Here is a 27970-nt window from a genome sequence, read left to right as displayed (position 1 = left end):
AGAAAATCACTTTTACCATAAACTTAGCTTTATTGACAGTAAAAAGTCTTGAGAATATCGAGGGGCACGCATTTGTAACTGCAAGAACATCTTGGAAAGCAACATGACTTTTTGAAATAATGAGGCAGTTGTACATGTTTAACTTTGAGGTAAAGTGTTTTGTCATGTTACATCATTCACAAAATATTGTATAACATTGAAAAGTCCACACAAGGAGACAAAAACCCATGCCTCATTTTCACTTCTCAAAATTACTTCACATTTCAAAAATAATTCACAATTCAGGTTAAAGCAGAAAATGACAAGCACACATGCTATATTCCATTCACACACATTTCTCTACTTATCAAACCAAGTGCATTTTTAGATAACTTTTTTTTCTCAAACAGTTTCAAGTACATTTTTGCCTGCGCTTAAAGGAAATCAAGTTAAACTATGAAGCAGCAAACCCACAATAACAAGTAAGAATACTGAGTTTGGTCTCATTCATGTTCCCAATATTAACATTATCAGATAACTCACCATACTGTAGCAATAAGGTATTTGGGTGCTATAAAGAAGCAGGAGGTAACATTTCATGGACTTGAGGAATATGCTGGATAAGATTTGGAATATAGCTGATTAAATACACCAAGTCTGAAACAAACAACACTAAATAGATAATCACAAGTGATAACTGAACAGATCCAAACTGATTTGTTAATTAATTTTTGAATAATTAATTTGTTAATTCACTTACATTATGGAAATTGTTTAAAATCTCAGCCTCAACTGCTGAGAGCAAAACCCCAAAATAATTATTTTAGTTGAACTGATATTTAACTCTTAATCACACATTGCAGCAAACTTGAGTGTAGACCACAAAACCAGTGCAATGCTGTGGCATTCTGTAGAAGGCTGGCTCCGTTAAAAATACACTAGTGTTGCAAATTAGTTGATCAGTTATTGTGAGTATTATGCGATTTATCAGTGCAGTAGAACAATCACAGAAAAAAATTTGGAAAGCCATCAAGTGCTTCGGCAAAGATGTTCATATATAAGCAGGGAACCTAAAAGTACAATCCTGTATAGGTATAGCACCCCGATCCATTTCCGTCAGGCTCTTGCTTTACACTACATGGCTCATGGTCTGATCTGCACCAGTTTTCTGAGGCTGACTTTAACATCCAAAAACCTATTTTACAACTGAGCCCTGAATGCCTCTTTCACCCCCTGGTGAATATTTTCAAGTTCACTTCCTTCACGATTTTGCTTTGTCCCGATAGTCTTCTGACTGTGCAGCTGTAAATATTCTCTCTTCTGAAGTGACTTCACACACTTTTTAACCAGGCTGTAAACAATATGTATTCCTACAGCAGCGTACTACTGGAGGAGTTAAGGCAGTCCTTTTCTGTGCTTCGTCTGTGACAAAAGCTCCTCCCAAACCCAGAGGCAGAAAGCTCTCAGTGCATATTGAGCTTAACTGACACTCTACACAAATTACCCTTCTCAACCAGAAAAGCAAAAGTCTTAGTACATCCTAAGCATACCAAATATAATTCTTAAAATGCAGATGCCTTGCTTTCCTTAAATGCCTGTGTGCATGACCTCTCAAAAGTGCTAACTAAATCACTTAGGAAAAGATGGCTAGTCAAAATCCCCCCCCCCCCCCCGGTTTTCTTTCGTTAAGAGGAAATCCCCCAAGAAGGCACTTTTGGAGCAAAACCTGTAGTTTTGCCAGATGATTTGATATGGGAGTGCAATCAATCATAGAATGTAATTTGCCTCCACTAAACTTTGAATGGTGAGGTGAAAACATTCTTCACTTGTGTCTGCTTTAGTTTCATAGATATTCTCACATTAAAACCACAAATCTTTTTACTTACACTAGGGATTTAAAGCAACTGATCTGGTGCAGAACAAACGTGAGCCCATAACTTTAGAGAGCAGCAGTCACCTCTTCTCATCCAGCCACGAGCTCCTCTGCTCAGGCCACCTGGTGCTCTCCACGGCTGATGTGAGACGAGAACTCGTAGCGGTCCTGGCTGCGGTGGCCACAGATGTTGCACTCGAAGGGTTGGCGGAATCCGTGACAACCCATGTGGATGGTAAACATGACATGGTCCAGGAAGAGGATGCGGCAGTGCCGGCAGTGGAAGGAGCGTACAGGCCCACCATCCCTGTCTAACACCTGCACAGTCTCCCTGGAAGGAAGGGGTGAGCCAGGGCTCCTCTTTACTATGGTGGAGGGTACAGGACAAGCTCTCTCCCACTCTGGGTCCAAGTCTTTGGCCTGGCTGGGGCTGGAAGTGGGATGGCTGCGGGGCAGTGCTGGGGTTTGGTAGTGGAGGTGGTGGTTGTTGGAGGTACTTGTCGGGGCTGTAGCCCTTGTGCTCTGCTCTTCTGCTGTGCTCTCTGTGTCTGTAGAGTCGGGACAACCATTGGGCGAGGTGTTATGGCTATGGGCCGAGGGCTGGTCAACACGGCCTTCCCCTGCCTCCCGCCCAGTCAGCCCAAGAGACATTGCTGCCAGCCCACCTCCACCCTTTGCTCGGTGGGCCTGAGGAGTCACGTTGCTATTAATGGAGCCCATAACTGTGCGGAGCTCCGATAGGAAGGCAGGATGGAGCTGAGACAGTGTAGGCGACTCATGGTTCTCACCTCTACCCCTGGCACCTTGGAGGCGTGAAACAGCCAGCCCAGCAGAGTCCCCAGCAGGCTGAGAACTCCTGAGGTCCCCCTCCTTCTCAGAGCCAGAAGACAATTCATAAGGTGCTTCAGGTAGGTCAAGGTGCATGTGCTTTTCACCTATGAAAAGGACGTATCAGTGATTAAACAATGATTAAGATAGAGGGTCTTCTGGACTGACCTCATCTGCTCCATATGGCCAATTGTCATAGTGCAACATGAATCCAGTCTCTCCAAATTGGCCAAAGCATCTTGACATTTGGCTGACTTGCACTGCAGGACAGCTGATGATATTAGACAACATTCTTATGATGCTAGACCAGTTTCTTATCATTTCTGTACTTTAACAGTCCCTTAACGAGCTGAAAGTACAGTTTATCATTATTGCAATATAACTGAAATTGAATAAAAAATAGAATGTGTATGTGTGTAAACTCTCTTTTTAAAGTTGTATTATTAAAAAAAAAAAAAAAAAATCTCACCCAAAAACTTCTGTGGTGTTGACCTCTTGCGTTTGGTGATACTAATAGCCAGTCTGTCCAAAAACTGGATTTTTTCATTGGATGGCTGAAGCACAGGTTTAGTAATTATCTCCATATTTACTGACTCTTCACCTGCAAACAGAAAGCCCCTAGTAATCAATATACAAGGTAACTCATTATGTGCAAAATGTGTTTAACTTGCTTTGGTCCATATATTTGCATGTACAATCATGTAGGAACTTACAGGCTTATTGTCTATAACATTTAGTGATTTTCATGTTGGTGTGATGTGTTACCCTGTGCTGTCTGTGTGTTGACTGCTGTCTGGTGGTCCAGACTCTTCAGATAACTATGGCAGCGCTCTAGATGTTCCTCCAGTGTACTCTGTTGTTTGTAGCTGCGACTACAGTAGCTGCACTTAAAAGGTTTTCCCACCGTTGGAGAAGAGACTGCAATTCAAAGAAAAGATATTGAGTTGATCGATTTCTTTCAAGTTAGACAAAAGGGCCAAAATTTCATCCTAGATAATGGATACTGTTGCTGGAATATAAGCAAATTTTTGCCTAAAAATAGTGTATAAGTTGTCATAGTGTTGTTTATTGTTTATTGGAGTTTTTTTCTAATAAATAAAAAATATCATTTTACTGGCTATGTTTGAGAGAATGGATTTCCCCATTGATATGCAATTCCTGAAATAGTTTTATGCTGCTCGCCAGTGACGACAAAGACGCCTAACTCTTCACCGCAACGTTCCATCTTAGTAAGCCATCGGAAATACTGACGTCAATTCGCTGTAATCCAGTTTGCAAGAATCTTTTCTTCGAAAATGAACCTCTGTGACCTGTGGAGATCCACCGAGACCTTCTGTACCGAGACATGGTGTGTCTTGTGAGCAACTATTGAATGTGGGTTCACAAATTGAAAGAACCCAACAGGATTTCCTGTTTTCACAAAATGTTAAATGTCATATTTTGTGATGTTTTTTACAGTACCTTCTGGTGAAGAAGACCTATTTCCTCTGAGCTTCATAGAAGGGGAAAATGGACCATTCTAATAAATACCCACTTCTACCGCTTACCGATGTTTCGCATGATATACTTCATCACAATAAGGAACAATATTATCATGGAACAACTGCATCCACAAAGTTCAATAACTGAATAGTACACCGGTGAAAAATCTCTCCATGGAATATGTCGTTACATATTAGGTTCTGTGTTATTTCACATGAATCACGCTCGTTTACCTGCATGTGTGCGCAGATGTCCAGCCAGGGCATCTCTCCGGCGACAAGCATAGTTGCAAGTGGGACATTTGAAAGGCTTCTCTCCCGAATGCAACTTGATGTGTCGCAGCAAGTTCCCCTTCTGGGTGAAGGAAGCTCCACACTGGTTACACTGAAACGGCCTCTCGCCTATGAACCGAGGACCGAGGATTTTAGAAGTAAATCATTTAAAGTATCACCTTTATTTATCGAGATTTAGGTTAAAACTACATTTTGTCCATAAAATGTATTTGTATTTATTGGCATAAGCACTGCCTTGCCACCTTGTTCTCACCTGTGTGGCTACGCTTGTGCACCATCAGCACGTTGGGTCCAATGCAGATCATCCCACAAACCTCACACTGGAGCTTCCCATTGGGGAGCCGGATAGGTCCTGGTGAAGCAGCGTTTGGACTGGCCATCTCACCGTAAATGCTCACTCTGTCTCTTCCAGCCTCAGCAAACTCCGCGTTCCCTTCCTCCATGGGTTCCCCTCTGTCATCCTTCCTGCTATGGTCCCTTACAGCCTCTCTGTTCCCTGTCTGTGGAGCACCAGGTGACTCATCATCACTGCACAGCTCAACCTTGATGGAGTTGGCTGTGTAGAGAGAGGATGAGGGAAAACCAAATTTACTTTCTTACATAATTTTAATGATGAATTCTACACAGACCATGTGGCCACAGCACAACAACGGAATGGTAACTGACCACTAAGGGAGCGGTGTGGTGAGGACCGCTGACTGTTCGGAGATATCGCTGAAGGGCCCTGCAGCGTGCCATAAAAATCCTGTTCTGTTGATGACTCTCCTCCATTACCTGAAACACAAATATGCCCATGTTATTAAAGTAAACATTAAAGTCTGGAGACTGTGTATACAAATGTATGGTAGTTTTTCCTTTATATATAAACTTACCTTGTGCATATGAGCGCCCATTGCATTCATCAGCATTCATTCTCTCACCAGATTCCTACAGAAATATGATTTAAAGACGGATAATAAATATTATTTTTTCCCCCATTCATAATCATCATTCTTAAAAAGACGCAAGCTTTCCCAATCTTAGTTACATGAAAATTGCATGTAACAATTTGATACTAACCTTATAAAATATAATTAACAGTTGTTTGTTGGTACAAGAGTAAGGCTAGAAAACGGATAGCTTTATGCTTTCAGTTCCAAGTGTCTAAGAATAAGTCCACTGCAATAAACCGATCTAATAAACTTGGCTTCTGCCCTGCTATTTCCTTATCATGTAGACTCTTCTTCACCCTGGCCAAAAAATGAATAAGAGAGGCTCCACATTTATAGAGAGCTAATGGCCAAGAGTGTTGAAGGAGGAGTTAAAACTTCAGGGGGTGGACAAAACAACTGGAACACTACACTATAAAGCACTAAGGGTGTAACACCACCGCAAGCTACACCTTCGATTTGAAACGTTGATGTATTCTCGACAAAATTCAACATAAAAAAAAGGTAAGGTTCAAACTTTATTGATCCCCGGAGGAAAATTTTGCAATACTGCTGCACAAAATGAAGACCAGAGATATATGAAAAAGAATACAGATAAGAAAAAAAAGAAAAGAAAAAAAAACAATGTGCAAAATCAATAGTGCAGTTTACTTACAATTTTATTAATAAACATACACATCAATATACATACGTAACCTCACAATAATTAGCATATAACATTGAATTTTGTAGGGATCAAGTTTATAGGTTCTTTTTATTTGCTGTAGTTTATTAAATTGTTAAATTGCTCCTGTTATTTTGTCATCCCTTTGGGAGAAATTTATTGTAGGGTGCATTGAACATTATTATCATTCCGCAGCAGACCACAAAGTGAGTCATGTAGACTACACTGGCGGTGCCGAGTTACATCTTCAGACGTATAATACGGGGATTTTATGTGATCAGAGCAGGTGACACTTTACTTAATTTCACGTTGAACATAATGTTCGAAAAAAAAAAAACAACAACAAAGAGTCAGAAGAACCAGGTGTACAGTGCTCAAATGGATGACAATTTCGGGGGGAGGGGGCGGGGACAACGCATCGCAGGGAAAATTAATATCCTCTCGTTGGCCGCGCATGGGGAGCAACAAGCAACAGGCGCTGATGCAGCCGGGAGACGCACCGGTCTCAGCAGGGCACGGCGATTAAAAAAAAAAAAAGGGGACGCGCTCCACCGCCGACCCTTGCCTGACACTCCTTTCTGCCCGAGATGGGCGACTATGCAGTAAAAACAAATGCACTGTCAAATAACTATCACGCTTGTCCGTGTACCCGTGGCTACTTGTTTTAGCTGCTCGGTCCGTTTTAACGGCGATCCGCTCATGGGCGAGCGAGACGACGGCAATTTGTTGCAGGAGTTGCCGCCGTCCAAATTGTCCGCATGAACGCAGCTGTCATCCAGCATCGAGCACGTCAAACTGGCCTGGGCTACACAATGTTTCTCATGAGCCGTTGCTATGGCACCCGACCACACGACAAATGGCATTCACCCCACCAACTACTCAAAAACATGCCGTACTTCCAAATTAAAACCGATGGATGGTCTTACCGAGTGCCGCGGTGAAGTCCACAAGCCTCTTCCTTACCTGGCGACCGATCGGTGTTTTCCTTTTTAACTGTCTGGATAGCTGTTTGTTTTCCCAGGCGACGACCGCATCTCCGGGATTTTTTTTTTTTTTTTTTTTTTTTCTTTACCTGGGAATCCCAAACAACTTCCGGGCCCATGCTGGGATACAGACCGAATAATTGTACAACAGAGCTCTTGATTCAGTGATTGTCGAATGCATCGATGCATGTCAACTGTGGGTGCAGGTGGCAAAACATTGGGTGAAATCTATGCCATTAGAAGAACTAGTATCAGGAAGGATTAGGCAGACTAGACTGCGGCCTATGAATATCTGTTTTGAGAAATACTGGCCCACGAGCACGGCCAGTACACGGCTAAATTTAGTAAAGTCATTCTTTGAAAATTTGAACACAGTGTTTATGATCAAGTTCTCTTCCGGAAATGCTAGTGGAGAATGGAGAGGGCGGGTTTTTTTTTTTTTTTTTTTTTTCATTACAATTTCTCTTTCTGTTTGGCGTCTGTCAGTCTACCTTTACTACATAATCATTACTAAATAATTTTAGTATTCACGCTATGAATTGAAAGGATGTGTTCACGGCAGTGGCAGTTCAGCTCTCAATAACGAGCGAGCAGACATTAAAAAAATAAGTAAAATTGTTGTGATGAAATAGTTTATGGTGATATTACATCTGTAGTGCCACAAGGTGGCAGCAAACTGTGCCAAGAAACCAATCAGACAGCTCTTAAAACTGCTGTTTGACGAGTGGAAGTATGTTTTTAACAAGCGATGATGTCTCTGTGCATGCTCTTGATTTATGTTCCGTGAACAACAGAAAACTATGACTGGAAAAAAAATGCAATCAAGAGTCTCACATCCCTTTGCCCATGCAACTACCCAGGCCAGTCAGCATGGGATAAAGGGCAACTATTTGAATCGATGGGGTCTGTGCCGCTGTAGAAGGACCTCATAAGCCTCTTGGATCTTCACAAAGGTTGCTTCAGCATCCTTCCTGGGGTTGTGGTCTGGATGCCATGTCTTGGCCAGCTCTCTATAGCTTCGAGTTATCTCTTCAAGAGAGGCCTCCGCTTCCAATGACAATACCTGCAACATAAGTAAATACACAGGTTATAAATTATGATCATGCCATAACAATAAGTTTACTCACAAAAAATGTACAGACTGACATAAAGTATACACCTCAGGCTATAGCCATCTTAACGCATCACTTATAAGCAGATATGCAAATGCTTACCTGCAGTGCCTCTTTTTCTCTCTCAGTGTACTCTCTGAGCAGTATTTCCAGCACCTTTTTCCAAGTTTCTTCATAGTACCCCCCTCCAGTAAGAGCACACAAGATCCGATATGGTATTAAAAGAATGTACTCCAACACACTTCTGAGCCAAGGCACAAACCAGAAAATATCCAGCAGTGCTGATACACAGTCAGCCAGGTAGTACAGTGTGGCTGTGGTGTTATGGAAAACACAGTAACCCAGCGGAGCAGAGAAGGCCAGCCAAGCTAGACCGAGCCTGTAAAGCCGTGGACCTGAGCAAAAGACAGGAAAAAAAACTTGATTTTAGTAGGCTTTAAAATTTCAGAGAGAAGCTACGTTATCAATAGGAAAACAGATGATACTGTCATATTTGTGAGGTTTTTCACCTAGTTCCTGTGTGCCCTGAGGTGTCCGTGGGGTTTTGAACCTGCGGTGCTGTACAGCAGTGACGCTGGCAGCCAGGCTAATAGGGAGAGGTGACAAGGTGCTGCCATAGAATATTGGGGAAGTTATGAGACAGGCAGTTAAAGTTTTTTGGAGGTCGGAGGTCTGTTGGCCCACACTGGACACGAGATGTACCCCTGCACCCACACATAAAGGCAGAACAATCAAGTAGAAGAAACTGAGGGAGTTCAGTCCTGTCAGAGCCACGGTGCCAAAGTATATCCCAACACACACCTGACCACCAAATCTGATGGGGCTTACAGGTGGCGGGACCGTAGTGTGGGGTCTTTTCCTCCCGCTCTCTGCATCTTGATTGGCCTCACCAACATAAGCAGGGATACGTATGACCTCTCTGGCCCAGCCAAACCCAAACCCTCCTAGGGTTAGCATCCATAACAAAGCATGGCTGTCTCTTCCTAAATATAAATGGTGAAGGCCCAAGGGTCCACCTATTGCCCACAGGGCATAGGCTACCATTACACTTTTTACCATCCTATGGCCACAGTAGGTCAGTCCCTGTTCAGGTGAGTATTAGTCATCCGTGATGGGTACCTGCAATGGAGTAATACAAGACTTTAGTCTTACCTCCAAGTTTAAATTTCGTGAATATAAGTCCATAATTATTCTTTATGATTTAGATGTAAGACAATATACATTTAAGGTCAGTGTTTTTAGATTATTTTATTAGGTTGGAATTGTAGGATACATTGTTTATCATCAGTGTTATCATCATGTTTTATTATTTTATTCATCCTTTTTATGTTTTCATTTTAAAAAATGGAAACTTGTATATATATATATACAGTATATACATATATATATATTACATATCTGTTTTTATATAATTTGTGCTATCTTCTGTTTATCTTATACATTTTACATTATGCTATTGTATCTCATCTTTGGTCACATCACACCCTTTGATCCCGTGTCCTCACATCACTCTCTGAATATCTTTGCTATTTCAGTAGCCTACAAGGCTGCGTTATGTTTCCCTATAATCTGTGTGCTGCTGGCATCTTGGCCAGGACACTGGGGGATTTTTAATCTCTGCGATCCACTTCCCTGGTTAAATAATCTATTATATAAAAGGGATTTATCTTAGCTCATGATGTGCATTGTAATTTAAACTAGATTTATTACATGATCACAAACATAGTAGGCTGTAACTGTCCACGTTATTACATGTGATTTTTGACAGATCACGTATCACATGTCATAGAAAAGGTACGAAATTTAGATGGTAGGCACCAACCTTCCTCTGTAGGCCAGTCCTCACTAAAAAAAAAAAAAGATAGACTGACCCTTCAATTATCTACTTCTTTACACATTTAAGATATATTTAGTTTTGTCTAATAAAGACTTGGGTACTTACTGGGCCCATAATTTCAGATCCTTATCCCGATAAATCCTTTCTAGTCCTTTCCGTAGTTGAAGTTGCTGCATGTTGTTGCAACAGTTGGACTTTGGATCATGACAATGAAATTATGCTGTGGCCTCGGCACACGATGCGTCTCAACATCTAGGCCCCTTGATCGTCTGTACCGATAAGGTGAGGATAAAGGTCTATTGAGGGCGTTTGTGCGAAATGAAAGACAGCATGTAAATGCTTCAAAGAGTGCCACCATTTGTTCTGTAAACCTTCTAAGGAAGGATGCATTGGGAAAACGGCGATATGAACACGTTAAGAGCCTTGAACCCTAAACTAAGGACTTATATTAAATTCCCATTTGTGACTAAAATGACAAAAAAGTGCCATAAATTAATGAATCCCAAGGCTATTCCTGGAAAAAGTTATGAAAATCAGTGGTGGAAGAAGTCGGTCCTTTACGTACAATCCGTAAAAGCAGCAATGACCCAGTGTAAAACTATGTACAAATGTAAACAACTGAGTGTAGCACAAATAGCTGTGAAGTACATGGGCAGGTCCTTAAGTGCACGAACACTCAATGTATACCTGGCCTCGCTGGCATGTTTAGCTTGCACACGCCCCTTTGGAGGTGAATAACATACATGTGACGGCGCCTAACTATTAATAATAATAATAATAATGATGACTGACGGCTACCTGCAGCTCTCCGGGCTCCCGCCTCTCCGTCTAGCCCCGCCCCCCCCGACGACCCCTCCTCGTTCGGTTTTTATCAGAGCCGAGCGGAGCAGCAGGCCAGCTCAGCCGTTTTAGACGCAGCCGGCCGACGCAGCCACACGTCCGCGGCTTTTCTGACAAGATGCCCCGGCGTCGTGTGTCTTTTTAAACTGCCTACCCCCCCACCCCCAGCGCTGTCGAGCCCGAGAGGATACTGTAATGGTTTCGGAGAATGGAAACGGACGACGTGTCGGTTAGAGAGCAACTTTTCCACAACCGCGTCCGGGAGACCATAGTAAGTGGCGCTGGGCTAACGGAACCGTCGGTTAATATGCATATGAGGGTCGCCACGAACAATACCGTGTCAGCCGCCTAAAGACTGCGAGAAAGCCGCGGTGTTTAACTTGTGAAGTGTTTGTTTTACCCTGACTTAGTGACTGCACGGCTCTCGGACGTAAGCAGCAAGGTTCTTACGTTTCAGTAGAGAACAACCAAATGTGTACAAAAAAAATAGTTTAACTTGACTTTTTGGTTACGTTAATGTTAGAAAATCGCTTTTGTTTGGGCAGTTAGCTGAACCTATGTTCAGACGTTAATTATTGCACGGATGCAGCTGGTCATCAGACAGTTTTTTTGGCACAGGAACGTCCTACTCAGCATCTGGAGCTCTTCCATTGTGTGTGTGTAACGACTTAGGTCTCTTCTCAAGACTTCCTTTATCTGTTTGTCATGGGTCGGATCACCCTGCTTTAAATTTTCTCTTTAACTATACTGTTAATAATGAAAATGTTTTCCACTGCTGATCCCACTCTCTCAGTGACTGACTCTCTCACCCACAGCCCCTGTTGAACTTCAGATTTGCCAGAATGATCAGTTCAGTTACAGCAAGGCACACGGCTACTGACCTTTAACCCTAAAGAGCACCAGTTCATTTCCAGAGATTGGAGATATTTCTGATACAGTGTACCGTAGGCGAGGACAAAGTCAAACATCTTTTCTGCAGCATGTTTTAGAATCAGTGGCTGAGTTATAAGTTTTCCCTGGTTTGCGCTACTGTGCATAGAAAGAAATCTCTAAACCCAGATTCTACTAGTACTGTAAGTGTAGATGAGCAAAACAACAAAGAATAGAGTAGAATAAATGAACTAGTAAAGCCAAATACCCTTCTCAGAGCAGTCATTTACATGTCATAGCAGCAAAACCACAGAAGTGACTAATCCTATAATAATGACTGCATTATATTTAGGTGTCCCTGTTCCAGGGCTCAGATACTGTATTGGGCACTTCATGGGACTGAGCCATCAGTGATGTTATTAGTTATGCTTGGGCTTTTTGTGACATGACAATTCAGAATGTCTGCTGTGGAAAAGCCCTGTTGCTTTCAGTTGTAAAAACAAAACAATGTAATAACCCAACACAATTTTGAGGTGTTTTTGAAACAGACTAGGCTCCAAAATACCAGCAGTGTCTTTCTCCCTTTCTGTTTAAAAGGGGAAAGTTACGATATTTCCATGTTAAAATTGTGAGTGACTGCTCAGTCTGCCCACATTAGGTACAACAGATAGATCCAATAACATCTGCTGCATAATATCAAAGTCTTTTTTGCAGTCTTCAGGGAGTCACATGAAATACTGCTTTTGGCAGCAAGGGTATATTTTAAATTGAGTAGTCACTCATTGAATTAACTTTACATGAGCAACAAATGAAGTGCCCATATTTATTCTAATGTCCTTGTTTTGTCATTGTCCCTTTCACCTAAAGACCTAATGCTATTAGTCGACACCCCCTTCCTAAGCCACTGGCTGGCCTCAAGTCTGCAGCTTACCACCTCATCACATTGCTGACTCAGGTTGGTTAGCTGCCCCTGCATCTCTGCTTATTAATGGTTTTAGGCAAAGCTTATCATTTTTAAAGTAATCAATATGTGGAAGCAGTTAAAGTAAACGTTGTAGTATTTCATATAGCAAAGCATCCAGTTGATAAAGGCTCAATGCCTTGCAAGACCAGATGGATAGATACTGTAGATAGACAGATACAGCTATGTTCATGTTTTTACAAAGGGTGAAAATGTATAAGAGGCTAAAATTAAAATACAATCTTATACAGTCATGGACAGGTTCCTAGAGACCCCAAAATCATGGCTGTAAATCAGGTGTTTAAAAACATCACTGCTATATTTGTATAATAAATAGCATCTCGTTTAACCAAGCATCATTGGGAAGAGGATATTGGCGATAGCACACTTAAATCTTAACAAACACTATCACCACCAGTGCTTGTTTGGACATCGGGGAGATTTTTTTGTGGTCTTAGTATCCAGAAACTGATCTGGCTTAAGGTCTTTTTAAATGATTTAAAAACCATTCAGATATTAAAATAGTGTAATTATTTACTAAATTCTTATAATCTGAGAGACACAGGACATTAACTGCAAAGGGAAGGCCTTGAAGGCAGAGGAGATCCCACACTGAGGACAGAAGGACTCATTTACATAATAATAGTACCCAGTATATATGTTGTTGAAGCACAGATGAATGGCATAGATTTGGGCTTGACTGGTAGAAAAAAGGCAGCGATGATGTGATGTGTTAACTTTTATACAGGTTTTAGGCAAAGCTTATCATTTTTAAAGTAATCAATATGTGGAAGCAGTTAAAGTAAACGTTGTAGTATTTCATATAGCAAAGCATCCAGTTGATAAAGGCTCAATGCCTTGCAAGACCAGATGGATAGATACTGTAGATAGACAGATACAGCTATGTTCATGTTTTTACAAAGGGTGAAAATGTATAAGAGGCTAAAATTAAAATACAATCTTATACAGTCATGGACAGGTTCCTAGAGACCCCAAAATCATGGCTGTAAATCAGGTGTTTAAAAACATCACTGCTATATTTGTATAATAAATAGCATCTCGTTTAACCAAGCATCATTGGGAAGAGGATATTGGCGATAGCACACTTAAATCTTAACAAACACTATCACCACCAGTGCTTGTTTGGACATCGGGGAGATTTTTTTGTGGTCTTAGCATCCAGAAACTGATCTGGCTTAAGGTCTTTTTAAATGATTTAAAAAACATTCAGATATTAAAATAGTGTAATTATTTACTAAATTCTTATAATCTGAGAGACACAGGACATTAACTGCAAAGGGAAGGCCTTGAAGGCAGAGGAGATCCCACACTGAGGACAGAAGGACTCATTTACATAATAATAGTACCCAGTATATATGTTGTTGAAGCACAGATGAATGGCATAGATTTGGGCTTGACTGGTAGAAAAAAGGCAGCGATGATGTGATGTGTTAACTTTTATACAGGTTTTAGGCAAAAGCCTTGCAGCAGCGGCAGTTGGCGGCAGGTTCCTGCAAGTTAGTTGTTCTTTCCAAATGATAAAAAGATAAGTGATTTTGATATTGTTTCTTTCTTTGAAAAATAATTCATACATTGGCCAAGTGGTGCCCATCAATTGTTCTTTTAATGGGTGATTAAGCAAAATAACCAGCTAATCAATGGTAAAATTTGGTTCGAGCCGAATGTCTGTCTTCACTTGAGATGAAGCAACACTATAAATCATCTTATATAAGAGGCAAATGTAACAAGTGTAGATAAAAAGAATTGGTGGTGTAAACAGTAAAGCCAGGAGTACACACCCACAGCCCGCACCCTGAGCTTAGAGGGATCAAGAAGGATCAATGTTTAGCAGAATAAAAGGTCATGATAAGATCTTTCAATAGAGAAATGGGACACCCAGCATCTGCACATATTAAGGTATCAAGTCACCCTAAGAAAATAGTGCCATGTTATTTTTAAAAGCTTAGAACGTTTTAAAAGTCCAATACACATGTATGTCTCCTAAGAAGTAATTTCTGTAGGACTTTTAAGAGGGGGGAAAAAATCAAAGCACATTGTCACTATTGTCATTACTTTTCTATTCTCAGGGACTTAATTACCTAACTGTACTTGACTGTATTAGTACCTAACTTGAGGTATTGCTTCTTAAGTTTGACATCACTAAACTATCAAATATTGCAGTAAAATGATCAGAACAACATACTGTTGCTGCCCACCTTCTTTTGGATTAGGATGGCAATGCCCTATAGTATTTCACATTATTGCTGGCTTTTGAATAAAAAAGTCTTGCCTAATTTATCCTCTTAAAAAACAACGACTGTCATGCTTTGCGTGAACGTGTTTAGCTGGTCAAAATGTGCCTGTGAAATGGCACACTCTGAGGGAGTCCATTTGACATTTTGCAACCACGTGCTGTGCCAAGCTCCTGCACCTGAATTTTTACAAGAACTGCAAGGTTAGGCAGGATGTGAAAACACTTTCACTATTTCTTGCTTGAAGCAGCACAAAGATGTTTAGGTTGCTCTGTGAATTTTAAAATGCTCTGAATGAACCCTGAGCCCTAGGACTTTGTGTTCAACACAAAGATGTCCCTCTTGATGCTGAATTGCTTTAAACCTTTTTCCCAGTGGCCTGTGCTGCCAGCTCTCGACACTGGCTATCAGCACGTGTCTCCGCAAACGTGGTCTAACAAGGTGTTATTCTGTCCTTCCACCCATTTCTCACCCAATAACCATCGTTTGTTCCCTGCTTTTCCTTTTGTTGGATTAATTATAGCAAGCTCCTTGCCAAAGTATCCTGCATTATTGAACAATTTTGCAGACTGAGCTGATTAGTTGTTACGCACAGTCCATTGTTATTTGCATGATGCAGCGCATAGGTTACCAATGACCATTTTTACTTACACAGTTAGTGCTGTGGGTTTCTCAACAGATTAAATTTAATGTTTAGTTTGGAAGAACAACAAAATGATTGCTAGATGTCACAATGTAAGGCATAGTGCAGTTTGTTTGGTAGGTCCAAGTGCAGTTTGACTACAGAATTAGTTTGGCCGCTTGTTACTGTAAACATTTCTGGGGCTTAACCAGATACATAGTGAAAGAAACATAAGATTTTTTTAAACTCAGTTTCCGGTTTATTAGGTGAACCTAGCCAAAACTAATTCAGTTTAACATAACAGCCCCTGCAATAAATCCTACCTTCATAAAGGTTTTACCTTTAAGTTTTTGTTGCAACTGTTAATTGGGATGTGTTAATTCAAGTGTAGTGTAGTGTAGACTGTAATGTGTGGTGCTGCTGAATTGTACTGTGTTACAGGTGTTTCTATTATTGTCTACCCAATTTGTCTACCCAATTTATATCAATGGGGGTAGGCTTAATAACAGAAACAACTCTTTGTGTAATGCAGTACAAACATGTGACCATAAAGTTGTATCTACACCTCTTTGAAACAATATGTAGGACGTATTGCAGGATTGCCATATTTAGACTGCATTAGTTTTAGTTAGGTGTAGTTACTAAACTGCTACCTGAGTGTATAACAGCAGTTGAAATTGTCTTTTGGAGTTTGTTAACACTGATATGTAACAAATGAAACACCCACTTGTGTGGTGTCGGTGTTTTATTTTACCATGTGTAGTCTCTGTTCTAAAGTGGGTCAACATCTTGCACCTCCTGGAACCACAGGAAGAGGGTGCATGCCCATACCCCAAACCTATTTGATACTGTCCCATATGTCTCTGTGATCCATTACAAAATACTCTTTATTATGAATTTAGAGCAAGAGAAACACTGATGTAAATGTAGAGTGTCTCACCATGAATGGCTCTGATATAGCCCTCTGCTGTTCTGGGACTTCTTTTATTGTTCAGTGCATTTGTTGAACTATACTACAGTAACATAGCTTTCATAGAAACCTGATGATTAAAAACAATTCACTTCTAACCTCTTTTATCTTTCAAAGGAACTCATTATGCTTAGTTTGCATCCATTTAAGAAACTGCTTTTATACCTATAAGCATGTTGAAACATTTGTCATTCTCTGGAGAGCCTCTCTCTCTTTTTGTTGTCGTAACCTGAGGGACAAACTTCTACATTCTGCTACCCATGCAGAAATGTTTTGAAAAGTGCTTTTGGTCTAACAACATCAGTTCCTTCATCAGTCAGTCCAACACTTTGGTGCACTGTATCTTCATTGTTGAATGGATTGGTGTGAAATTTATTAGACAATCATTCTCGGCCCCCAAAGAATTAATCTTGATTACACGATCCTGTTAGTTTTCATCCAGCAGCACCAGGAGGGCAAGATTTTTACTTCAAAGCTTTGCTTCATGACAGGTTTCTTTTAAACAAGGACTGAATTCTTATCAGCCTCACATGCACTTTGATTATTAACGCTAACATACCAAACAAGCATGTTACTGGTGCATGCACATCATGTAGAATGGAAGGTAGCGATGGAAAAGACCCCCATGGGTATGTCTTGCAAGAATGCACATTTTTATTTACATTTTTTGTCCAGTAGGGGTAATGATAGAATAGTAAACATGTCTCGCTAATTTTTATCTATGGAACACCTTTTTTTTTTCCTATTGTGAAATGAACACTGGAACAGGAGGCGTAACTTTAGACATTTAGTCTAATTCTGTATTTCATACAAAATGTTAAAAGGCACTAAGGAGACAGTTTTGCTAAGAGAGGCACTTGAGATCACTTTTTTTTTTTCTCCAGACAGGTCCACACAGTTGAGAAATATATGGATATACATTTGAGTGTAGTGTCTGAGCAATGACTGAGTGTTTGCAGACTCTCCACTTTGCTGCATGAAGTGGAGAGAACTAGAGTTAATCTGAAAGATGTGGAGATAAATTTTTGCTAAGTGGTTCTCTTCATTTACATTCTATTAAATGGTCATAAAAGTGATTTACCTCAGTCTTTGTGGGGAAATGTCGAGAGCTATGCCAGACAACAGATTGCTCAGCTAATATAGGTTTAGCCTAAATTTGTTGGTAGATTTCGTGTAATGTCAGACAGTGATCTCTACAGGCAGAATGGGGGCTATCTGTTATTGGTATTAACCCTTCTTTCTTTTATTCCCCTTAATCCTTCTTAGTTTATCACTGTCACCCATTTCGTTCTCTTTGTTGGAAAACAGTGCTAAACTTCATACTCCATCTGTCTCTCCCGGTGTTGGCAAAATGGGGAATGTTTTTGGCTGTTTGTGTTTGTAGCAATACATTACCTGTTTTGTTCATTTCTTGCTGTATATCAGCACAAAACATAACAAAATATTATGTGAGGAACAAATCTGTTGTAGCCGGGACCCTTTGCTTGCCCTATTTTCTTCTTTCCCTACATTGTTTCTGTCTTTTCCAGATGTTTTTGGTGTCTGTGCCATTTCTAAGACTTATCAAAATGTACAAAAGATATGAGCCAACCTAAAGAAACTTGTTGTTTGTCAGTACTATTGGATGACACAGGACAGTTTGTTTACAAGGCTGCACTTTCTTAATGTAACTGGCTGCTTAAACGAGAAAAAGGAATAACATTATCTCCTTTTTAGCCATTTTCTGAAACTGTGCAAAGTTAAAATGACACAAATAAAATTGATTTCTTTCTCTCGTGCAGATCTGTGTGCTCCTGTTTACATGCCTGTACATGGTGTCCTACCTCATACTCACTCACTTCAAGAAGACTGCCGAGTTTGTCACAGGTGAGTTTTAAAGTCACTCTCTCCTGTATTTTAATAGGCATACCATATAAAAAATGCTCAGTGAGAAAGATTTCCATCAAAGGCTCATTGAAAATTGCCGGGAGGGGAATTGATGGTGTTAACAAGCATACTGATTACTTTAGTGTGTTTAGAATTTTTTTCCACACAGTATGTAGGCCACACTTTTCAATCATTGGGTAGTTTCTGAACAACACCTTTCTGTTGGGAGCAAATAGTCTCTTATTTGTAGTTGGTGGGGGGTGAATGAATGCTGGAGGCGACAGGGTCTTTTTTTCTATCCTTACTTGAGGATTCATCAGAAATGCTCAGACAAGCAATAAAATGAATATAGCCTATTTCATAAACCTTACTCATTTTGTAAACATAGCTTTTTTTTTCTAGAAATGTATGTGTATATATTTTCCGATTTGAATAATAGACATTTTCCATGTTTGTTTACATGTAAATATAGCTTTAATGTACACATAACCAGTATTGCACATTTCAACCAAAGGCTCTGGACCTTGGCTGGAGCAGTCCAGAGGTGAAGAAGGCATGTTATGTAACATGTAACCCCCCCTTCAGGCGGTATTCCTGCAGATCAGGATGGTGGAGGGGCGGTGAAAAATGTTGCTACAAGATAAACAATGTTGTAGTTTAAGGCCCCTCTACTTGGACAAAAACATCTCAAAGGAGCACTTTTCAATAAGCATATACTATACAACCAACATTATGAAAATAGCTTAATCATCTGCTTAATTTTACTCTTGAGTTACTGGCTTTTCATTTTAACAGTGGGGATACTAGAAGCGTTTGCATAAATGCGACATACCTCGTGCAATTGAATCTTTGTTATTAGAACTAAAAAAATGTTTAACCTTCTGCAGTGTAATGGGGCTGACAGTTACATAATAAATCCAATAACTTGCCACTATTGGAAGCAGATGTAGGATGTTCAACTAACAAGGTCACTGCTCCGCTGTGACTGGGCTGGGCTGGAACCTGGGACATAGCCAGCTCATTTTTTTTCAACCTTGTCTATGCATCAACAACAGCAGAACAGCTGTCTTGCAGCTAAATGACAATTGTGCAATACCACTCTACAGAGTTGCTTTTGACACTAAGGAGACAATAACTGGTTTTTGCTCCTCAGGCTTTACCTCATTATTAAACAGCTGTGACAAAATTTGCATTGGAAGAAGTTACAGTATCATGTACTGTTGTGCACATTACTTAACTAAGTACAGCATTTCTTACAGTATAGTTTTGGAGATCTGTAGCATGTTGCAAAGATAACAAAGATAAGTTTCTTTTGGGTTTTACTGAGTTTTTGGGCATATAGTAACATTTACAGAGGGGTCCCTTTGGTATTCTTAATACTCCACTTTTTGCAGTTATTCTTTATATGTAATTCAGTTTTAACTGGAAGCCAAAGAGAGTTTTGCTTTTTTTTTTCGTCCTCATATGGACTTCTTCTATTAAAGCTTTCCCCTATATACCTACATACTGTATATACGGTACACAGACTCTGCCCCCAATAGGTTTTACCTTTTTAATGACAGCGCAGACTTGAAGCTATCTATTAACTTTTCAACGCTTTATCTGATTGCTCTTAGAATGGTGTGTTTAAGCCTTCCTCAGCTACAAAAGTTATTGAAAATAAGTTGGTCATGTGTGTGACAACTTACCCTTGTTTAAACATAGAAGTAAAAACAAATAGATCGTTTTAATTAGGAGGAATCAGTTTTATAATAGATGTCCTACTTGTTTCTCTGGTCTCTTTTTCAGATGATATTGAAGATGCCACCGTCAACAAAATTGCGTAAGTGAAAACATGTAATGATTAACTGACCCACAGCAATCTGTTCTCACTCACTTTGATCAGCGTCAGCGTGAATGACTGAGCAGATACCTTAAGCAATGTGACATGCAGTGGCTTGAAGCCATTTGGCTGTAGATTTATTGCCCTGTCTTGTGTGTTCTTGTGTTTATGTGGTTGTTGGTTGGGCTTGGGGCACTTCTGTGTCACTCTGCCCTTTGTCCCTACACGCTGTCACCGTATTAGCTCATCCCAGTCCACCCTACCCTTTCAGCTTGGCTGTGATGTTGGGCTGAGGCTAAACACGTTACTTCACTGATGGCCTGTCTTTCTCCTCTCAGGCTGTGGTTGTGTACGTTCACCCTGTCTGTTGCGGTGTGTGCTGTTCTCCTTCTCCCCATCTCCATTTTGTCCAATGAGGTGCTGCTCACCTTCCCACAGAGCTACTACATGCAGTGGCTCAATGGATCTCTTATACACGGTACTTCTTATTGTTTTCACCAGTTGACAACACCATAGCAATGGCTGATAATGGCAGAGGTCATCACTGCTTGAAACTGGAACAGATTTAATGAGGATCACTGGTAATAACCAAATCAATACTACACAGGCCTTATGTCCAAATAGCAACAGATAATTCTAATGGATAGAGGGGCTGTGACCTTGCTATGTGAATTATTTGGGTTTGAAAAATCGGTCCAACTGGTCTAGTTGAGCACTCAAACTCCAACTGTATGAAAATATATTTTTTTTAAATTCCCCAACTAAGATGTAAAGTAAGTACTTCTGAAACCCAAAAGTAAAACAGACACGCGATGTTTTTTCGTGTGAGAAATGTTCTGATGATAATCTCAGAACATAATCTCTCACATTATTTTATTCCTTTTTAATTCTTACACATTCTTGTTTATTTGCACATGCTGCTTTCATGCTACACTGTTTGGCAGGACTATGCCTTATTGTGGTCCTCAGTGATACTGCTGTAATTCTTCACTGCAGTTTTGACCCTAATGACTGTCTGCACTGAATACTAATATGTGGAATATCTCTCTTCCTCTCTCGTCAGGCTTGTGGAATCTAGTTTTCCTTTTCTCCAATTTGTCCCTGGTCTTCCTCATGCCCTTTGCCTACTTCTTCACAGAATCTGAGGGATTTGCAGGGTCCAAAAAGGTACAAATTTTGGCATTCCCTTACAAATGGTGGCTCTAGACCCAGAAACAATTTAAGACAGACTTAACTATAAGTCGACAACATTTGTATTTGAACTTGTTGATAAAATCTTTTTTGTGCATGTAGGGGGTGATGGCACGAGTGTATGAAGCAGTTGTGCTGCTGTTGCTGCTGGCTCTGCTTGTGCTGGGCATTGTGTGGGTGGCATCAGCCCTCCTCCATGACAATATAGCCAGGAAGAGCCTCTATGGTGAGTCACCTGCATCATACCCGAAGATCCTTCAGTGACAGCAGGGTTTACTGTTTTTAATATAGTGCCTTTTACACTCCTTCTCTGAATTTCAGACTTGTGGGAGTATTACCTCCCCTACCTGTACTCAGGCATCTCTTTGTTTGGAGTGTTGCTGCTTTTGTGTAAGTATATGGTAATCATAATTACTTGAGCAGCCAAAAACTGTAGCATGTCATACTTTTATATCACATTCTCTGTCTTTATCTCTCTAGTGTGCACTCCATTTGGGTTGTCCCGAATGTTTAGTGTAACTGGCAACCTACTGGTCAAACCAAGGGTGAGTCACTGACCTAATGTCTAGAAATTAAAAACTTTTTTCTCTTTTTTTTAAATTAAAAGTTGACAGCCATGCTAGTAGCTCTGTGAGGCTCTACTAAATGCTAAGACATCTGACGCCATATCCAAAATTCATACTACATATAGCAGACAGTACTCATACTAAATACAGCCGAATTTTTGAGTGTGCTGTTGATGCACACTATTCTCCCCCAGTGCAATGCACAAAGGAGACAGACAAGCTTTTCACAGCTGGAAAAAAAATAAAATAAATTGTGGGTGGAGGTGAAACAGTTCTAAAAAATCTTGAAAAACAAAGTATTAAATCTTAGGAAAAACATTTTGATTTCTCTATGTGACGTTTAATACATGGTAGCTTTCCAAAGTTTGTTTATTATCAGGAAGCAATACAATGTGGGAAATTGGTTAAGCATTGTAGTGCTAAAATAATATACTATGACAATTTGTACATAGTACATACTGTTTAGAGTTAGTATGTAGTATGGGTTTAGGACACATCTTTAGTTTACCATGGTAATATGCAAACACTAGCTAATTGGCACATATTGGTCATTACTTTTGCAAGTACGCAAGTACCAAAGTAATTGACCTGATGATGGTCAGGTTAAGGGCTCACCAAGCTTATAAAAATTCATCCTGAGGAGGACATGAATGTCTGTACTATATGTCATTACAATCCATCCAGTAGTTTTCAAGACATTTCACACACAACCTGAATTCCAACCTCATGGTGGATCATCAAAATTAGTAGGAATCATCCTCAGGGCGCAAAACATAGTTGTTGAGATATTTCAGTCTGGACAAAAGTGGTGGACAGATGGTCAGACCAACATTGCCACTGCCCACTTCACATAGAATAGCCATGACATTAAAAGTTGTTTTGTGGCTGTGAACTGTAATTTCCTTCATTGATCTATTTATCCTATCCTCTTCAGCTGTTGGAAGATGTAGAAGATACACTGAGCTGCACCACATTTGAGGAGGACTCGCTCTCCAGGAAACTGAACTGTAAGAGGGTCACCATGAACACACTCTTCTGCCATTTTCTGATGATTTAGTTTAAAGCTGACTGATTGACTTTTTATCTCTATCATGGGATGTTGTCTGATTGAAGGTGAAAGTACTTCATGCTGGGTCAAGCTGAACATGGAGGCAATGAAAAAAGAGTACCAAACAGTCCGGAGCAAGCGCATCGCTCTGGGTAAGACTAGGTGACACACTGCTCTCTGCTGGGTTTCTCCCACAGTGATAACATTGTATAGTCATTTGTTGCTGTACACTAATTTGTTGTTGTTGCCCCCCCCCCAAACACACACACACAGAGATGCGTAGGAAAGCATCCCCATGGCAGCGAAACTTGGGCTATCCACTGGCCATGCTTGTGCTCCTCGCACTGACGGTGAACAAATATTCATCAATACAAACATTACATTCTGCTTTAACTTTCATTTATTAACACAGATGATGATTTTTATTGTATAATTTCTGTTAATGACTCTTCAGGTGATGTGTGTGCTGATGGTCTGTTTCAATGTATTGGAGTTGCTCCTGGATGAGACAGCTATGCCCAGAGGAATGGAGGTGAGGATTTTGCCAGAAAGAAAACTGTGAACTTCATGTTTGATGTGCGACACGAAGTCGTCCGTGCACACTAATGATTGTTATTTTTGTGTGTTTGAGGACCCTCACCTGGGACTGGCCTCCTTCTCTATGTTCGGCTCACTGGGTGCAGCAGTTCAAGTAGTCCTTATCCTGTATCCTTTCATCCTATTCAACTATGAGTGTGTGCATATAGATGTTAACTAGTCATGTCCATTTGGCTGTGACTCAGCCACCAACAGACTGTCCTTCATGTTAGACCAGTGTGTGTGATGTTGACTCATTCTCTTACTTCCAAACATTAAAAAACATTGATACACTTTCTTAATGTCATTTGATATTTACGTGAGTGTGCTACTCTTCTTTCCATTGTGGTCCTTAAAATGATTTTCAGCTACCTAATGGTCTCCTCAGTGGTGGGTTTCTATAGTTCCCCTCTCTTCACTGGGCTCCTGCCTCGTGCACAGGACACTAACCTCACACAGGTACTTGAAAGCTAACCTTAACATGCAGCTAATCTCACAATGAGCTATAAGAAGAAACTAGTGATGTACTGTGTTTATACCTTTTTAGAGTAACCTCTAAATTCCTGTTCCTTTCAGATAATTGGAAACTGTGTTTCACTGCTTATCCTGAGCTCTGCACTGCCAGTCTTTTCACGCACACTTGGTAAGAACGTAGCATAAATGACAAACACAGTATTTATTCTAATTCCATTCTATACTCTAATACTAAACAGGTTTTGAGTAAGTAGTGTGGTCACAGTGGAAAAGTAACGTCAAGTTTTAAAAAAAAAAAAAAAAAAAAAAATCACTTACATACCAAAAATTCTGTTTTTTGTTTTTTTTTCAAGTGCGCTATTTATGTACATTATTTTCCCATAATGCAGTGCCTAAAAAGAAAGTGGTCAGCTACATAAAGCTGCAGAACATTAAACCGAATTGTATATGCTGGTGAGACGGTTCAAAGAAGATTACAGACAACATAAAAACATGAATTCATTTTTTGGAAAAATAGTCTGCTCTCTCTTTTTTTGTTACATAGATTTCTTCAATAGGAACTGTCCTGTAACTTTAAGAAAACACTTTTACAATTGGTATACAGCACATATTGTGTACAATTACTATGTAGTATGGATTTGGGACACAGCATCTATGTATGTAATATCAAGAGTGAATCAACATTTTACTTGCAGTTTTAGTAATGCCCACAAGAGGGCATTTGTATGCCATGAATACTGTAGCTGCAGGTAAGGCTTGGCTTGAGCAATTGGTTCACATGCCTAACATTTTCTTTGGCCTCCATTGTGTTAGGGATCACCCGCTTTGATCTACTGGGGGACTTTGGTCGGTTTAACTGGCTTGGGAACTTCTACATAGTCTTCCTGTACAACATGCTGTTTGCTGGTCTCACCTCTGCCTCCCTGATCAAGACAGTCACCTGGGCAGTTCAGAGAGAGCTCATCCGTGCCTTTGGTCAGTCTACTTTCTTTTTGATTCATAAAGCAACATGAAGGTACTTTGTATTCATATATTTTTCTGTCAGTGGGATTGTGCTGAAATTTGTTGCACTTGGATAGCTGTGTCATAAGTTTTCCCACCTTTGGCCCCGTTTCCCAGTGGGCTGGTCTCTCTTCCTCAGATAGAAAGAATACAATTCTTTCAGGAAAGTGTAAAGGGACAAGAGGAGAGTCAGGTCCCCTTGGGGACCTTCAGGCACACTGCCCCAGACCCCTCGCAGCATACACACCCTCTAAACCTCCACCCAACACAAACAAGCGCTCAGAGCATTGACACGCCAAACGCACACACATACACGCAAATCCCCTTCCTCAAAGTACAGATAGCATCTCTGCACCATGGCAGCTTTCTTGCACTTTCCCATTGCCTCACAACTTACTTTTGTTCTGTGATTAATAGACTTTCATTTCACCTAAATCACTATTTTTCTTAGCTCTGCAGGTTTTGCGCTCCACCTTGTGATTGCGTGTGGTGTTATGGTCCTTTTTGTTTCTCTGTTTTTGCAGGTCTGCACAGGCTGCCTTTAACTGTGTCACGCTCCACCGTCCCCTTCAGACTTCTCCTGACCAGTGGACTTTCGAAAATCCAGTGACTTCTCCTCACCACTGCCTTTCCTAACCTTTTAGAAAACTGAGCCACTTCAAATGTGCACCTATTGGATTAAAAGCATTTACAGTTCAGTCCCTTTGCCAGCTGCTACATAGTGCAGGTCACCCCATGTGACGAGACTGGAGAATACTGAGTCTGCCTGTGTTTGTCCAGTGGGAGCTCTCCTTAAAGCTGTGTTTGATGACCAGTTTATCAGGGTCTGAATACATGCAGTTATTTGACTGCAAGGACAAGTACTGGTACAAGCGGTCAGCTGAGTCATGGTTATGACTGGAACAAGGGGAAAAGGATTACAGCTATATTTGCAGTCCCGCTATAGTGGACAATAACAGAGCAATCCCCCTGCAAACCCGATGCCTTACGAAAAGAGGATTCATTGGATAGCCGTTGCTCTGTTGACACGTGAAAGTCAGCGGAGTAATTTTAAAATATTACATTGTCACTGTGACATAATTTCCTCTTCCTGCTTCAGGTCGATTGAGTGCTCTCTCTTTCTTCGTGACTTCCCCACGCTTTCCTCTCTTAGGTTGTACCACTATTTTAAGATTGGGAGTCTTACTTCCATGTGTTTGGTGGGCCCAGTCTGCACCAGTGCTGTGTTAGTAAATGAGAGGAAGTTGTTATTGGGCGCAAATAGGACACAGAGTACCTTGTCTATCTGTGGATCCACAGGTTACACAGGGAGTATATGAGAGTGAGGTAATAGTCTCAGTGTCAGAGCTCTTTTACAAACCCAGTTTACTAGTAGAATTCTGTGGTGATTTATTATGGAGCAGGGTTTTTATTTTTTGAAGGTAACAGTAAGCTTACTGACTCTGAGGCCTAGTCTAGTATTTACAAAAACACACTTAAAAAGAAAGCTTTACTTTGTCTTATGCAAGACCCTTGAATGCCATGTGACACTCACTAGGAGAAACTTCTGCGCTAGACCAATCAAGCTGTGAATTATTAAGAATTTGTGTGGGGAAGTGCAATATTTTATAAGTAAAAGGCACAGTTTTTAACTTTACCAAAAGTAATTTCAAAATTTTCTGTATGCTTTCTATTTTCTGTGAAGTATTTTTTCATATCAGTCCTCTTAGTCGGAATTTGGGTGAAAGCTCAGAATAGTCTTTTAAAATAACACGTGACTATCAATCCATGCAATCCTTTCTGGTGTCAGTGTTTATATTTCGATAACCTAAATTCTGTTATGTTTATCAGCTGCATCTCATCATCCTCAATTTGTTGGTGATCCTGTGTCACCGTTTGCCATTGCTGCTGTATCAGCAGGTTAATAGCTGTTGGTTTGACCAGCAGGGGACAGTGTCTCTCAAACCCAACATCAATCTCATTGTTGTGTGGGGTTCTCTCTCTCTGGTTAGTTATTATATGTATTATAAATGGAGTACTCTGAAGTTTACTCATTTCACATTTTCTGGGAATTTTCTCTCGTTTTTTTGCAACACAGAGTTTATAATGTGCTGTTTTATCATTATTTATGGGCATTTTGGGATCTATACTTCACATGTTGAGTCATTACTTTTAACAGGATTTTTAACAGGTGTTAAAAATGTTGAATGTGATTCATTTGAGACAAAAATCTTTAGAGTTGTTCTCAAAGATAAAAAAAAAAATGTGTTTACTGTTTACTTTTGAGATGCTCTGATGTTTCAGATTTTCTTAAAACTGATTTATTTTTATTTTTTTTCTTAACCATCATTGTTTGTTTTTATGAGAAGAAAGCAATAAAAATGTCTGTTTTTAACTTCTTTGTGTCCTGTTGGATGCACATCAAGGTGACTTTTTAGTGTGATTCTGTTACATGTTTGTTACATTTTATGAAATGTAACAAACTGGCCTGTGGTGGGCGTGTGACTGGTGAGGGCATCTGTCCTCTACATCCCTCCACCCTTTTGTTGCACTTCTTTAATCAGCAGCAGAAGAAAGCTATATTTTGGCCTGTCTGTCGGCAGGGTCCAGCCACGACGCCACTACAGCCATAGCCCACGCTTTCCCCACTCCGATGCAACCGCCAGATAAAAACCCTGCAAATCAGGAGGAGAAGCGACATTCACTCCTTCACCTCACCACCACCCACCCACCTCCTTTCTTCCATCCCTTTTCCTTGCCTATTGTTCATTTCCTCATCTCATTTTTCTGAAGTCAGTTCAAGAAAAGCCCGTCTCTGATTAATTTCTCCCTCTTGATTTTTGTTTGCATTTCTTGTTTTGTTTTGTTGGATGATTTAATTGAGCTTATTTGGTTTAAGGTTTGTTTTGCACTACGTTTCCTTTGCTAAAAGGAAATGAACTCAAATTTCA

The 27970-nt window shown here is 40.4% G+C and overlaps 3 protein-coding genes across 5 annotated transcripts; 1 reads left to right on the top strand and 2 right to left on the bottom strand.

Annotated features, from left to right (window-relative positions):
* Nucleotides 1-77: 77 nt before the first annotated feature.
* On the bottom strand, nt 78-7217 carry ikzf4 (IKAROS family zinc finger 4). The gene is given in 8 exon segments (XM_040153958.1): nt 78-2787; nt 3150-3281; nt 3446-3598; nt 4396-4563; nt 4709-5011; nt 5122-5229; nt 5328-5382; nt 7012-7217. Coding segments are annotated over 8 exon segments (1941 nt in total). The 5' UTR covers nt 7213-7217; the 3' UTR covers nt 78-1966.
* dnajc22 (DnaJ (Hsp40) homolog, subfamily C, member 22) lies at nt 7091-11268 on the bottom strand. 2 transcript variants are annotated; one of them, XM_040153957.1, is made up of 6 exons: nt 11221-11268; nt 10086-10249; nt 9966-9988; nt 8653-9262; nt 8246-8538; nt 7091-8094 (listed from the first exon to the last, which is right to left on the bottom strand). In XM_040153957.1, exons 4-6 carry the CDS (start codon nt 9200-9202, stop codon nt 7918-7920), a joined length of 1020 nt encoding a protein of 339 aa, XP_040009891.1. In that variant the 5' UTR covers nt 9203-9262; nt 9966-9988; nt 10086-10249; nt 11221-11268; the 3' UTR covers nt 7091-7917. The 2 variants fall into 2 exon arrangements, with proteins under 2 accessions (XP_040009891.1, XP_040009890.1); XM_040153956.1 differs by lacking the exon at nt 9966-9988.
* lmbr1l (limb development membrane protein 1-like) lies at nt 10875-27402 on the top strand. 2 transcript variants are annotated; one of them, XM_040153947.1, is made up of 17 exons: nt 10875-11091; nt 18277-18361; nt 20150-20183; nt 20522-20661; nt 21247-21350; nt 21477-21600; nt 21696-21764; nt 21855-21919; nt 22875-22947; nt 23054-23140; nt 23262-23338; nt 23443-23520; nt 23620-23693; nt 23933-24023; nt 24141-24207; nt 24852-25013; nt 25565-27401. In XM_040153947.1, exons 1-17 carry the CDS (start codon nt 11029-11031, stop codon nt 25648-25650), a joined length of 1479 nt encoding a protein of 492 aa, XP_040009881.1. In that variant the 5' UTR covers nt 10875-11028; the 3' UTR covers nt 25651-27401. The 2 variants fall into 2 exon arrangements, with proteins under 2 accessions (XP_040009881.1, XP_040009882.1); XM_040153948.1 differs by lacking the exons at nt 10875-11091; nt 20522-20661 and having other exon boundaries at nt 18295-18361; nt 25565-27402.
* Nucleotides 27403-27970: the final 568 nt, after the last annotated feature.

Source organism: Xiphias gladius, chromosome 18 (genome assembly GCF_016859285.1).
Source record: "Xiphias gladius isolate SHS-SW01 ecotype Sanya breed wild chromosome 18, ASM1685928v1, whole genome shotgun sequence".
In the NCBI taxonomy this organism is placed as follows: Eukaryota; Metazoa; Chordata; class Actinopteri; order Istiophoriformes; family Xiphiidae; genus Xiphias; species Xiphias gladius.
The sequence above is the reverse complement of the archived record's forward strand: the minus strand, read 5'-3'. Positions and strand labels throughout refer to the sequence as shown.

Coding starts and splice junctions, on each gene's coding strand:
- dnajc22 (XM_040153957.1), bottom strand. CDS start 9,202: ATGGTAAAAAGTGTAATGGTAGCCTATGCCCTGTGGGCAATAGGTGGA. Junction 8,539..8,652: donor TCAGGGCACACAGGAACTAG/GTGAAAAACCTC, acceptor TCTTTTGCTCAG/GTCCACGGCTTTACAGGCTC. Junction 8,095..8,245: donor GAGAAAAAGAGGCACTGCAG/GTAAGCATTTGC, acceptor CTTATGTTGCAG/GTATTGTCATTGGAAGCGGA.
- lmbr1l (XM_040153947.1), top strand. CDS start 11,029: ATGGAAACGGACGACGTGTCGGTTAGAGAGCAACTTTTCCACAACCGC. Junction 23,141..23,261: donor GAGCAAGCGCATCGCTCTGG/GTAAGACTAGGT, acceptor ACACACACACAG/AGATGCGTAGGAAAGCATCC. Junction 24,208..24,851: donor AGTCTTTTCACGCACACTTG/GTAAGAACGTAG, acceptor CCATTGTGTTAG/GGATCACCCGCTTTGATCTA.